The 13,113-nt window shown below is 48.5% G+C and overlaps 1 protein-coding gene across 1 annotated transcript; it reads right to left on the minus strand.

The window, feature by feature from the left end:
• Positions 1-8,956: 8,956 nt before the first annotated feature.
• On the minus strand, positions 8,957-11,318 carry LOC133208744 (coatomer subunit gamma-2-like). Its single transcript, XM_061346835.1, has 3 exons — positions 10,913-11,318; positions 10,469-10,567; positions 8,957-9,469 (listed from the first exon to the last, which is right to left on the minus strand). The coding sequence occupies exons 1-3, from the start codon at positions 10,971-10,973 to the stop codon at positions 9,339-9,341; spliced, it is 291 nt and encodes a 96-aa protein (XP_061202819.1). The 5' UTR covers positions 10,974-11,318; the 3' UTR covers positions 8,957-9,338.
• Positions 11,319-13,113: the final 1,795 nt, after the last annotated feature.

Consider the following 13,113-nt stretch of genomic DNA (forward strand, 5'->3'; position numbering starts at 1 on the left):
CTCTTGTTTATGCTGCTCAGAAGAGTAAAACAAATAACTTGTATTGCAAAACTCTGGTCCAAGCAGACACCACTTGGATTTTTGCCTTGGATTTCTGACTAAAAGAATGCAGCTGGTTAGGAATTCTCTTTGCTGGATTGTATTGGAAAGCCAAACCAGAAATATTGATAGAATCCTGGAATGGGTTGGGTTGGACCTTAAAGCTCACCCAGTTTCAACCCCCTGCCATGGGCAGGGACACCTTCCACTTCCATGCGCCTCAGCACCCTCACAGGGAAGAGCTTCTGCCTTATCTCCAACCTGAACTTCCCCTGTTTCAGTTTGAACCCATCACCCCTTGTCCTATCACTCCAGTCCCTGGTGAAGAGCCCCTCTCCAGCATCCTTGTAGCCCCCTTCAGACACTGGAAGCTGCTCTGAGGTCTCCACGCAGCTTCTCTTCTCCAGGCTTAACAGCCCCAATGTTCCCAGCCTGTCTCCGTATGGGAGGTGCTCCAGCCCCTGATCATGCTCATGGCCTCTGGACTTGCTCCAACAGCTCCATGTCCTTCTCATGTTGGGGACCCCAGAACTGCATACAGTGCTGCAAATGGGGTCTCATGAGAGCAGAGTAGAGGGGCATGATCACCTCCTTAAATGTTAGGTGTAATTTCTCTGCATTTATTACACGATTGAAAACAAGCCTGTTCCTATTGAACTAACAGATAGTACAAGTCATCCCATTTTAAGGAAGATGTGAACTCAAGGAAATGTAAAGAACAGCAATTTTGATACTTAGAGATATGGGAAAACTCTCTGAAGATGCTGGAGAGGACTGTGAGAAAGCATGTGTTTCCCAGGAATGATATAGAGGTTTTGTGACATGGCAAACTGAAAGAAACTGTAGTAAATCCAGAGGCTCTGAAAGGGAAAACCACATAATGCAACACACTGTTAGACAGCAGGATTCCTTACGGACAAAATCTCCCCACAGAACCAGCTGGTCACTGTATTGCTTGTGGATAGAATTAAAGAGAAAAATTTCACCCAAAAGAGTAAAGCTGCTCCAAAGGTTTAGATGAGTTTCTAATACTCTAGAACCCAAAATGAGGAACAGATTATCCACAATGACCTTTTGCAGAGCTCATCCCTCTTCCCTATGGCCACTACCAGAGACCTGATAGCAGATGGGACACTCTGAGGTTGATCCACCAGGATACCAAAGCAGGTAAATAGCACGGTGCCACCATGGTGGAGCTCTGCCAGTCCTAACTCCCGGCTGATGGCAAACCCTAAACTGCTAGGGCTTCCACATGGACTCACTGTGGTTCTCTCTCCACTGTGTTAATGTATTCTTTGGCTTATTAACTAAAACTTTTAGGCGGTGCTGTTTAAGCAAAGCCAGGGCTCTGCTGGCTGCCTCCCAGCTAGCTCCTCCTGCCACCAATTCAGTGTCACCATCATCCTGCTTTCCTGGAAAGGACACTTAACACTGCTCTGCTGGAAAGGACACAAAAAGAATGTGTCTTCCATCTGACACCTCCTGGAGGAGTCCAGAAACTTTCTTTCTGATTCTCTACCAAGGAGCAGCACTCTAGAATGTAGGAAAGTCTACTAACAACTTCACTTGTAGTTTTAAGTGGGTATTTGAGGGGAAAGGATGTATTACATGAATTTCATCAGGAGTATTTTGCTGTGCTGGAAGGTTTTAATAGCAAACAGCTTTATGGTAATGTAGCTGATGCCTGGTAGATGGTTTCTAGACAGCCAGATGGGTGGTAAATAGATCTGTAGGAAAGAGGAGTAGCAAAATTGCATTTGTTTAGTTATAAAGACAAACCAAGAGAAGTCATGTTAAGGAGACACATTGCAGGTGAGCTTGGCCAGTGGCTTACAGCACACTGAGACCATGTGAAGAAGGTGTCAAAGCACCTGGTGAGACACTTATAAATGGGGTAATAAAGCTGAGAGGACTGATGGATAACATGCAGCATGACAAAAGACCAGTGCGGTGGGGGTGAGAATGTCAGGTAGGAAGATACTGAAGGTGGTGGAAGGGGACACTGATTTGTGTACAAGGACAAGGGAGATGGCTTTTCTAGTGGTGTTTTCAGTGAGTGCTCCATGCAGGTTGTGACGGTACAGCAGTCTAAGCAGAAAAGGGTCAAGGGGGTTAGAACTGGATGAGACTTAGGTCCAGTCCAACCCAACCCATTCTATGATTCCTTTGCTGCAGTGGCATGTAATTCAACTCAAGGTTCTGCACAACACTTGAAATCTTTTATGTACCATGCCTACATAAGCACCTTTTCCCCCTGGTGCTGTTACAGATAATCATAAAAACATAGAATAGTTAGGGTTGGAAAGGACCTCAAGATCATCAAGCTTCAACCCCCCTGCCATGGGCAGGGACACCTCGCTCTAAACCATATTACCCAAGGTCTCATCCAACCTGGCCTTGAGCACAGCCAGGGATGGAGCATTCACAACCTCCCTGGGCAACCCACTCCAGTGTCTCACCACCCTAACAAGAAAGAATTTCCTCCTTATATCCAATCTAAACTTCCCCTGTTTAAGTTTTAACCCATTACCCCTTGTCCTATCACTACAGTCCCTAATGAAGAGTCCATCCCCAGCATCCCTATAGGCCCCCTTCAGATACTGGAAGGCTGCAGTGAGGTTTCCATGCAGCCTTCTCTTCTCCAGGCTCAACAGCCCCAACTTTCTCAGCCTGTCTTCATACGGGAGGTGCTCCAGCCCCTGATCATCCTCGTGGCCCTCCTCTGAACTTGTTTCAACAGATCCATGTCCTTTTTATGTTGAGGACACCAGAACTGCACACAATGCTCCAGGTGAGGTCTCACGAGAGCAGAATAAAGGGGCAGGATCACCTCCTTCGACCTGCTGGTCACGCTCCTTTTGATGCAGCCCAGGATATGGTTGCTTTCTGGGCTGCAAGCACACACTGAAGCCGGCTCATGTTCATTTTCTCATCCACCAACAGCCCCAAGTCCTTCTCCTTGGGCTGCTCTGAATCTCTTCTCTGCCCAGCCTGTAGCTGTGCCTGGGATTGCTCCGACCCAGGTGTAGGACCTTGCACTTGGCATGGTTAAACTTCATGAGGTTGGCGTCAGCCCACCTCACAAGCGTGTCAAGGTCCCTCTGGATGGCATTCCTTCCCTCCAGCGGATCAACCGAACCACACAGCTTGGTGTCATCGGCAAACTTGCAGAGGGTGCACTCAATCCCACTGTCCATGTCAGAGACAAAGATGTTGAACAAGACCGGTCCCAATACTGATCCGTGAGGGACACCACTCGTTACTGGTCTCCAGCCGGACATTCAGCCATTGACCACAACTCTTTGTGTGCGGCCATCCAGCCAGTTCTTTATCCACTGAGTGGTCCATTCATCAATTGATGTCTCTCCAATTTAGAGACAAGGATGTCGTGTGGGACAGTGTCGAACGCTTTACACAAATCCAGGTAGATGCCATCAACTGCTCTACCCTGTCCATCAGTTTTGTAGCCCCATCATAGAAGGCCACCAAATTGGTCAGGCAGGATTTCCCCTTGGTGAAGCCATGCTGGCTGTTGCCAAGCACTTTGCTTTTTTTACATGTGCCTTAGCATGCCTTCCAGGGGAATCTGCTCCAAGATTTTGCCAGGCACAGAGGTGAGACTGACTGGTCTAATTCCCTGGGTCATCCATTTTCCCATTCTTGAAATGGGGGTTAGATTTCCCTTATTCCAGTTGTTGGGAACTTCACCTGACTGCCATGATTTTTCAAATATGACGGCCAGTGGCTTGGCAACTTCATTTGCCAGCTCCTTTAGGACCCACGGATGGATTTCATCAGGTCCCATGGACTTGTGCGCTTGTTCTTCAGATGCTCTTGAACCAGATTCTCTCCTACAGTAGGCCTAAGCTTTTCATTCTCACAGTGCCTGAGTCTGCCTTCCAAGACTTGGGTGGTGTGGTGGGAGCATTTGCCAGCGAAGACTGAGGCAAAGAAGCCATTGAGAACCTCAGCCTTCTCCAAACCCAGGGTAGCCAGTTCTCTTGATAGCTTCCAGAGAGGGCCCACACTGTCCCTAGTCTGTCTTTGAATTGCAATGGAACTATAGAATCCCTTCCGATTCTCTTTAACATCCTTAGCCAAGTTTAATTCTAACTGGGCTTTAGCTCTCCTAACCTGGTCCCTAGCTTCCCGGACAACATCCCTGTATTCTTCCCATGCCGCCTGTCCTTGCTTCCACCTTTTATAAGCCTCTTTTTTCCTTGAAGTTTCCTCAGCAGCTCCTTATCCATCCAAGGAGGTCTCCTGGCCCTCCTGCTGCACTTCCTTCTAGTTGGGACGCAACACTCCTGAGCTTGTAGCAGGTGATCCTTGAATATCAACCAAGAGTCTTGGGCCCCCCTGCCCTCTAGGACTATGTCCCATGGAACCGTACTAAGCAGGTTCCTGAAGAGGCCAAAGTCTGCTCTCTTGAAGTCCATGGCAGTGAGCTTGCTGCACGCTCTTCTCACTGTCCTGAGGATCTCAAACTCGACCACCTTATGATCGCTACAAGCAAGGCTGCCCTGGAGCGTCACATTTCCAACGAGCCCTTCCCTGTTGTTGAGCACGAGGTCAAGCATAGCGCCTCTCCTTGTCGGCTCCTCTATTACTTGCAGAAGGAAGTTGTCTTCCACACAATCGAGGAACCTCCTGGATGGCTTGTGCTGGGCCATACCCTCCCTCCAACAGGTATCAGGGTGACTGAAGTCCCCCGTGAGGACAAGGGCCTGAGAGCATGAGGCTGTTCCTATCTGTCTATAGAGCGCTTCATCCAGAGTCCCCCTGATCAGGAGGTCTGTTACAGATCCCCACAGTAATGTCTCCCATCGCTGTCCTCCCTTTAACCCTGACCCACAGACTCTCTGTTCACTGCTCACCTGTCTCCAGACAGAGTTCCATACTCTCCAGCCTATCCCTAACACAAACAGCAACTCCTCATCCCCGTTTGACAGGCCTGCCTTTTCTGAAGAGGCTCCAATCTTCCATTCCAACACTCCAGTTATAGGAGCCATCCCACCAGGTTTCTGTGATGCCTACTACATCATATCCCCGTAGATGTGCACACATCCCTAATTCCTCTTGTTTGTTACCCATACTACGGGGAGGGTTTGAGCTCCCAGAGGAGTGTTCCTTGTGTAAGAGGCAGCTGAGTGAGATGGAATCTGGTGCTGCCTGCCAGCCGAGATGACAAATCTCACCTTCTCTCCCTCCACTTCTGCTCAAGTCCAGCTATTGTCGGGTGGGTAAAACGAGTAGGTAAGAGGTGATGTAGCATAGTGTTTGCCTGCCCCTCTGTGGCATTTCATGACACGGACTCCAGCTGATGCAGAGACTCAAATCCTCCTTTATTACCACCAAGCCCTTTCTGTCCCCCTGTTCAGTAGTTTCCCAACCTGCACACACAGACAACATTCAATCCCACTGGCCCCTGTAAAACTCTCCAGGTAAATAGTCCAATCACAGTGCTGCAGACCCTCTCCCAACCCCCACAGCCTCTGGCCTCCACCTGAGATTCCCCCCTGGCCCATCCTCCCAAGGCTTGCTTCCTTTACCTTCCCTGTCCTTCAAGGTTCCAGCTCATCGCCCCAGGGCTTGTCAAGCACCAAAGCTTCAGAGCTCATTCCCAAACTCTTTTCCATGCAGATCTTATTGCTCTCACTCCCCACAGTTCCTGGCTCCCCAGAGCTTCCAGCTGCTTCTGTTGGGATCTGGGATCATCCCTGCACCCCAAAAGAGCGTTGGGGTGTGATGTAGGAGCAGGGATTCCTGCCAGGGTGATGCAAGGCAGGTGCGTAAGTTTGGAGTCAGGAGGATCTGAGCATGGTGGGAGAAGGACAATACTGGAGATGTACAACATGGGGTTTAGTTTGCTTGTTTAGAACTCAGAGGCTTCAGTTTATAGGCTTTTGCTAACAACTGGAGCTAAACCTGGTTCTCTCCAGTTCTGGGCCTCTGGAATGACTTTGGGCTGGTGGGTGTAAGCTCAATATCTGCATCTGGTGGGGTTTGTAAGCATCCTTCTCCACCAGCATGGAAACTCCTCTCTGCTCCTAGTGGGGACAACCTTCAGACAAAGCACACCACAGAGCTCAGCCTCTCCAGTGGGTGCTCACTGGTTGCCTCTTGATAATGAGGAATGTTCACCCAAGTCCAGCAATGGATGCACTGGCTGATGTACTCCCCACTTGGCAAGGCCCTTTGGGGCACAGTTTTGCAGTGTCACCTCTGCTGGCAGCAGAGCCAGTGCCCAAATATCTCTAACCCCATGTGGCAGAGGAGCAGTACGTTTGTTGAGTGCAGCTTCCTGTCCTTGAAAGGATTTTTGTAACCCAACAGACTCGAATTTGGTGTTTAAACTGTGAATCTGATGACCTTTCAGATTCCTCCACACGTACTGGTTCAGCGCTGACTCCTCTTCTGTGAGGTACTGAAATGGTTTCAGAGTCACCACAAGACCCTGTGTGGGCTTTCAGCAGACTGATTTTGCCCTGACATTGTGTAGGATCCACTTTCTGTCCTGCTGCCCAAGTGAAGCAGGATGGAGTTTAAAGGGACTTGAGGACAACCAACCTTTTGGTGCTGGTTGTGACTTACTGCACTGCCTGGCACAAAGGTGATGTTTCATCTCCTTTTACAACCCAGAGGCATTGAACTGGGAGCCAAGGACCCAAATTTGCTTCCATCTCAGCTGGAAAGGATTCAAACCTTACCTTCCCATCTCCTCAAACTCAAGCTGTTTCTCCCTTCCTAAATGAACTTGGGTTATTCTCCAGCAGGCCTGTGAATTGACTGCACTTAAGGAACCCACCCTAAGCAAGTCACTAAGCTGGGGATGACCAGCAGAGTGATCCTGTGCTGCTGCTGCTGCTGCCCCAAGGAGGTGACCTGGGGAGATGCAGATGCCACCTCAGTCGCACAGGCACACACTGCAGCTCCTCAGGGCACCTTCTGCTGAGGAACAACAGGTTTCTCTTCAGTATTTTGCAGTACATAAACCAGAGAAAGAAGCACAGAGAATGCTGGGTTGGGCCTTTGATGTCCACCTCTGTCCCATGTGAGTAGGAATCCAGTTTGGTTTACTGCTTGGGATGCCTGCAACAGTCTTCTTGGCTTAGTTTAGGGATGGCCTTGGGTATAAAAGCTCTGTCTGTGCTTCTCTCTTGCAGTGCATCTCATCTATAGGCCCCTGGACCCTTTGAATCCACACCCAGAGTTCCTTCAGCTTTACAAGTAAGATAATGACCACCACAAAGTGTGAAAGCACAACTGAGGTTCATTTTGAGGGAGGACTTTGTCTTGGGGCTTTCCCTTCAATTCCCTTTTCATGGAGGCTGGTTTTTAGGCATCAAAGTCACAATTCTCAGTCAAAACAATGAGGTATTTGAAACCCACAGCAGAGGTAAGATGTATTGATTTGAGGTAGTCTTCTCCTCCAGACTACCCTGAAGTTAAATCCAATCCTTAGAAGAGTGGTCAAACATAGCTGATAGAGGCTTTTTTGTCCCCAAACCATGATACAGACAGAATACAACTATGAGTGGGTAATGTCCTACTTCAGTGGTGGCACCTTACTGCATTCTCCCAACAGAAAGGTGCTTCCCATGTCCACAGTGTCTGTGCTGGATGACCACATCAGCCACTATCCACAGCTGGAGGATCCAACAGGCTTCCTGAATGCTCATCTCAACTTGATCAACTCCTTTTGAGCTGCTGCACCTCAGTTCTTGTTCTGGGTTTACATGGCAGGCTTTGGGGACAGGAAGAAACCTTGATGTTTTATCTCCAGATCCAGCACTTTGCATTAACAACCTCTACCAAAACTACCAAACTGCTGCATTGATGCAGGTAAATCCTTGAGGCACCAGAAAAGATGAGGCTGGGATAAAAAATGAGCTCAAAGGACAACAAGAGCACATACGTCTGTTCCAAGAGTCCTTATTTGCCTTCACTGTGAGGCCATGCTACATGACACAGGTAACCAGGACCACTTGCAGCCAAGATCTGATGCTTCTACTCCCACCGTGGATGCAGTTGAAATGATATCCCTCTGCTAAGAGCTGTAATACTTGACCAGCTTGTCAGGCCTGAATAATTTGAAGTAGAGTTTGCCTACAGTAACTATAGCAGGAGAGCTGGATCTGTAATCCCCCAAGTACTGGCAATAATGCTCTGCACCCATAAAGGAGCATTTAAAGACTGTAATTACCTTCAGTAACCTCTTTTTAATGGCCAATGACCCAAAGGCAAGCTCTAAACATCAATGTTTTTACCACTTCCCTTGTTTCTCTGCCGTTCAGTTGAACAAGCAGAGCTGCTCAGTGATGCTGCACCCCTGGGACTACCTCAGAAGCTTTGCTGAAGCCTGGTTGTAGCTCCACCAGGGCAGGCTCATGCCTCTTTCACTAGGGCAAGCTGAAGAAGCGGTGTTCTTGGGTCTAGCAAAAGCCATGGTTCTTGTGAGCTATAGCTACTGGAGCCACAGGGATGTAGGACAGGTAATTAAAGTGGTATTGGAACAGTATTCCTTCTTTCCTTCCTCACCCTGACTTGACAACTAAAGGAGCAGCAGACCAGCCGAGAGATGCACAACTTACCTCATAAGGAAGTTACCACAATGTCCCTCCTTCCCTGTCTCTTCGCAGATTTTTATATGGGATGTTTCACACACCAGTGTTTGGGATTATTAACATAAGGCTCAGCACTGACTATGCTTTTGGAGGTGAAGGTTAATCTCTCTGTACACTGATTTTTCCATGTGGAACAAAGCAGAGGAGCATCAGGATACCATAAACTTGGAAGTTGTGTGGGTTTTAACTGCTCATGTTTGAACTTTCTTAGTGTCCTTTTAGGAATAACGGCCTTTTTCTGAGTAAGCAGCCATCATGGGTTACTTTTTCTGTACTGAAACAGCCAGAACTAGAACAAGAGATGTCTATTTTATTACCAGTACTTCAGATGAATTCCACCACTTGGACCAGGCTTTATTTTCTATTAATAAAAATCGATTTTGACAAAAGTCTGATGCCATTTTTCTTCCCACCTGCCTCTTTTCCCTTCCCTGCTCTACTGCAAGTGGCCAGAGATGCAATAAGTTAGATGGGAATGTAGAAGTGACAACAAGGGAAGGGACATGGGAAAGGCTCAGTTCCAGCCACCTATTGCCACTACTGTAACGTACAAAATATACCAAATGGAGGAGTAAAAACTACATGCAGAAGGGCAGACAGGCTGCTTGATAGCTGGTAAATACCCAACCAGTGCTCGCTAAGGGGGTTTCCACCACAGTCGGGCTGTAACACTCAGCCTACAGAAGCCAGGATGACATCTACAGGCGTTTCTTCTTTGCTCCTAACAGTCACCTGCATGGTGACACCGTCTCCGAGCGCGAGCCTGGACCTCACCAGCACATCACAGCCACCTCTGTAGACACCTGAGGGGACAAAGCAATGTTTGAGAGTGGCTTTAGGAGATGACTTGAAGAGATTTTCTTGTAGACATCACTTTAGGACAGGCTCAGTGATCTAGATGACCCAGGAGCCATCAACAGACAACACTGAGTCTATGCCAGTTGCAGAGAAGGGGGAAATGACTAACAAATACCCAAACCCCCAATTTCTCCTAAGCTCTTGAGGCCAAGACCAAAGATAACAGATAATGCTGTAACGAAAGAGAGTCAGCAAGTGCTGCTGGAGGGCTTGGCAGACTTAAATAGGTAAAAAGCAGAAAGTGGGTAGCTGAAGCTCACTTCTTTTGGTTTGAGAAGTCGACACACACTGCAAGGCTAGTACACTGGCTCAGTGCCCTTGCCCTTAAGGGAGATACAGTCCTGAGGATGGAGCCAGGAGGGGCTCTGCTCCCTCCGCTCCCAAGGAACAAGGGATGGGACAGGAGAAAACAGCCTCAAGCTGCACCAGGGCAGGTTTAGATGGAGCTGAAGAACAATTGCTTCCCCAGAGGGTGCTCAGGCATTGGAACAGGCTGCCCAGGGCAGGGCTGGAGTCACCGTCCCTGGAGTGATATAGAAGACATGTACATGTGGTGCTTAGGGACATGGTTTAGTGGTGGCCTTGGCAGTTCTGGGTTAACGGTTGGACTCAATGACCTTAAGGGTCTTTTCTAACCTAAATTACTCTAGGACTCCCCTAAGAAGCTGTGGGTACTGAAGGTCAATACAGGATGTGTCTGTAAGACGGTCCTAAGAACCCCTTTCCAAGATAAGCACAGGCAAGGAACTTCGGCAGGTATCTGCTCTGAAAGTTCTTCATTCAAAGGATTCACTACCATTCCCATAGGCAGAATACATCCATTCTGATCAACACAGAGAAAAACCTCTCCAAGTAAGAGCAGAATCTCCCAAACCCATTCCCCTCCCTTTAGTAAAACCCTGTGGGGACACAGAGCCATGGAGCTCTGCAGTGTGAGTACTTACCAGCTAAGTAGAGCGTGTGAGATTTCTTGTTCTCTGGCACTTTATCTGACCTCTCACAGGGCTGCATGCCCAAGAACTTGATGATGTTATTGACAGCTTCTGCATGCAGAGATTGAGGGAGAGAATTACCTCCAGCTTAGTGCCAAGCTTTCTTCTCCTCTAACCACTTATGTGGGTTAACCATTCCCAATCAGCAGCTTGACTGCAGCCCCATCAATACTCCTACTTTGCCATGTCTGCACAGTCTAGGAACACACCCCTTCCTCCACCCAGTTTCAGGAGAGCAGTGCCAAAGTTCCACTCACTATAATCCCAGCATTGCAACACAAAACCTTGTTGCTGGGACATGACTTCCCATTGGAAGGCACCAAATATATCCCCAGCGTGCCAGATTTACCAGGATTACTATGTGGGTCACCAATAAAGAAGGAGAGATCATCTCACCATCAAGGGTTTGAATGGAACTAAGTGCAAAGGTTTCTTCTTTCTCAAAGTCACCTCCCATTTCTTCCCATGCAGCTGCAAAGTTTGGCTTTAAAACCTTCTGAATATGATCAGACACGGTCACCTCCAGGTCTTCCAACTGACAGAAATGCAAAGCAGATTTTAGGCTTACAGAATATAAGGAGTTAGAGAAATGATCCTCATCTTAGAAAGGGAAAGACAAAGAGAGGCAGCAGCATTTTGCCAAGAGAACCCTGGCATGCCTGGCTTTAACTGCAGAAGCATATAATACCAGCATATAAAAGCAGAGAGGAAAAATAGTATTTATGGTGGTTATCTATAAAGCTTAAACACATTTACTCAAGCTTGTGTGAGGCTAAAAGAGAGCAGAAAATGGGGCAACACTTTGGGAGTCAAACCCCATTATAGCTTCTACTGGGCAGCTGAGGACACTCCCAGAATCCAGCAGGAGCCTTTGCTGCCTCCAAGCCCCCAAACCAGGCACTTTCCTGAGATCAGACTTGTATTTCCATGAACACAATAAACAGAAGTACAAACGCCTGGGAGAGACTGGGCTGGAGGTCTGACAACAGACAAATGAAGTTATTCCTTCCTTCCTTTCCAAACCCACAAATCCTTTCTCCATAGGGCACAACAGGAGGAAGGTTTTGGAGAAGGACCTAAAGTTATGAGCTACAGTATTGTGGTGTTTCGGGCAGGTCTGCTGCTCCCTCCTATCAGATTTAGATCTGAAGGGAAACTGTCAGCCCAATGGCCACCTGTACGAAACTAAAACAAGTTCTGAACTTACCACATACTCATCATCACAGCCATCCCCAGCTCAGAAAATTCACAGGAGTTCTAATCTTCCCTGGTATTAAAGTTATGACCAAGAAACCCCCTTTCTAATGAGCTGAGTGATGTTAATCAACTGCAAATGGGCTGACAGTCTGAGAACATTGAGGCTCTTGAGTCTGGAGAAGAGAGGAGACCACTGAGCAGCTACCAGTGCCTAAAGGGGGTACAAGAAAATTGGAGAGGGCTTTGTACAAGGGCCTGTAGGAACAGGAGAAGGGGAATGGCTTGAACCTGCCAGAGGGGAGACTGAGACAAGCTCTTAGGCAGAAGCTCTTCCCTGTGAGGGTGCTGAGGCGCTGGCACAGGGTGCCCAGAGAAGCTGTGGCTGCCCCATCCCTGGCAGTGCTCAAGGCCAGGTTGGACACAGGGGCTTGGAGCAAGCTGCTCTAGTGGAAGGGGTCCCTGCCCATGGCAGAGGTTGGAACTGGAGGAGCTTTAAGGTCCCTTCCAACCCAAACCATTCCATGAGATTCAGATCAGACCCTCTGGAGAAGGACTTGGGGGTGCTGGTCGATGAGAAAATGAACATGAGCCGGCTTCAGTGTGCGCTTGCAGCCCAGAAAGCAACCGTATCCTGGGCTGCACCAAAGGCGCGTGACCAGCAGGTCGAAGGAAGTGATCCTGCCTCTCTGCTCTGCTCTTGTGAGACCTCACTTGGAGTATTGTGTGCAGTTCTGGTGTCCTCAACATAAAAAGGACATGGAACTGTTGGAACAAGTTCAGAGGAAGCCACGAGGATGATCAGGGGACTGGAGCACCTCCTGTATGAAGAGAGGCTGAGAAAGTTGGAGACCTCATAGCAGCCTTCCAGTATCTGAAGGGGGCCTATAGGGATGCTGGGGAGGGACTCTTCATTAGGGACTGTAGTGAGAGGACAAGGGGTAATGGGTTAAAACTTAACCAGGGGAAGTTTAGATTGGATACAAGGAGGAAATTCTTTCCTGTTAGGGTGGTGAGGCACTGGAATGGGTTGCCCAGGGAGGTTGTGAATGCTCCATCCCTGGCAGTGTTCAAGGCCAGGTTGGACGAGGCCTTGGGTGATATGGTTTAGAGCGAGGTGTCCCTGCCCATGGCAGGGGTTTGGAACTTGATGATCTTAAGGTCCTTTCCAACCCTAACTGTTCTATGATTCTATGATTCTATGATCCCTGTGCCTTGCAGTGATGGTTTCCATCATGGACAGTGGCTGCTAAGCAGCTCAGTAGCACCCACAACCCAACAGACCTCTCTGGTACCTCATGGATCAGCCATCGCTGTGGGGAATGGTGCCAGAATGGGGGATCTGCCCCATCTCTGGGGATTTTCAGGGATCCCATCCCAAGTTTTCTGCTCCATTTGTCAGA

Source organism: Neopsephotus bourkii, unplaced genomic scaffold, assembly GCF_033783945.1.
Source record: "Neopsephotus bourkii isolate Nb327-2 ecotype Australia unplaced genomic scaffold, CSIRO-AGI_Nbou_v1 NB_281, whole genome shotgun sequence".
Classification (NCBI taxonomy): Eukaryota; Metazoa; Chordata; class Aves; order Psittaciformes; family Psittacidae; genus Neopsephotus; species Neopsephotus bourkii.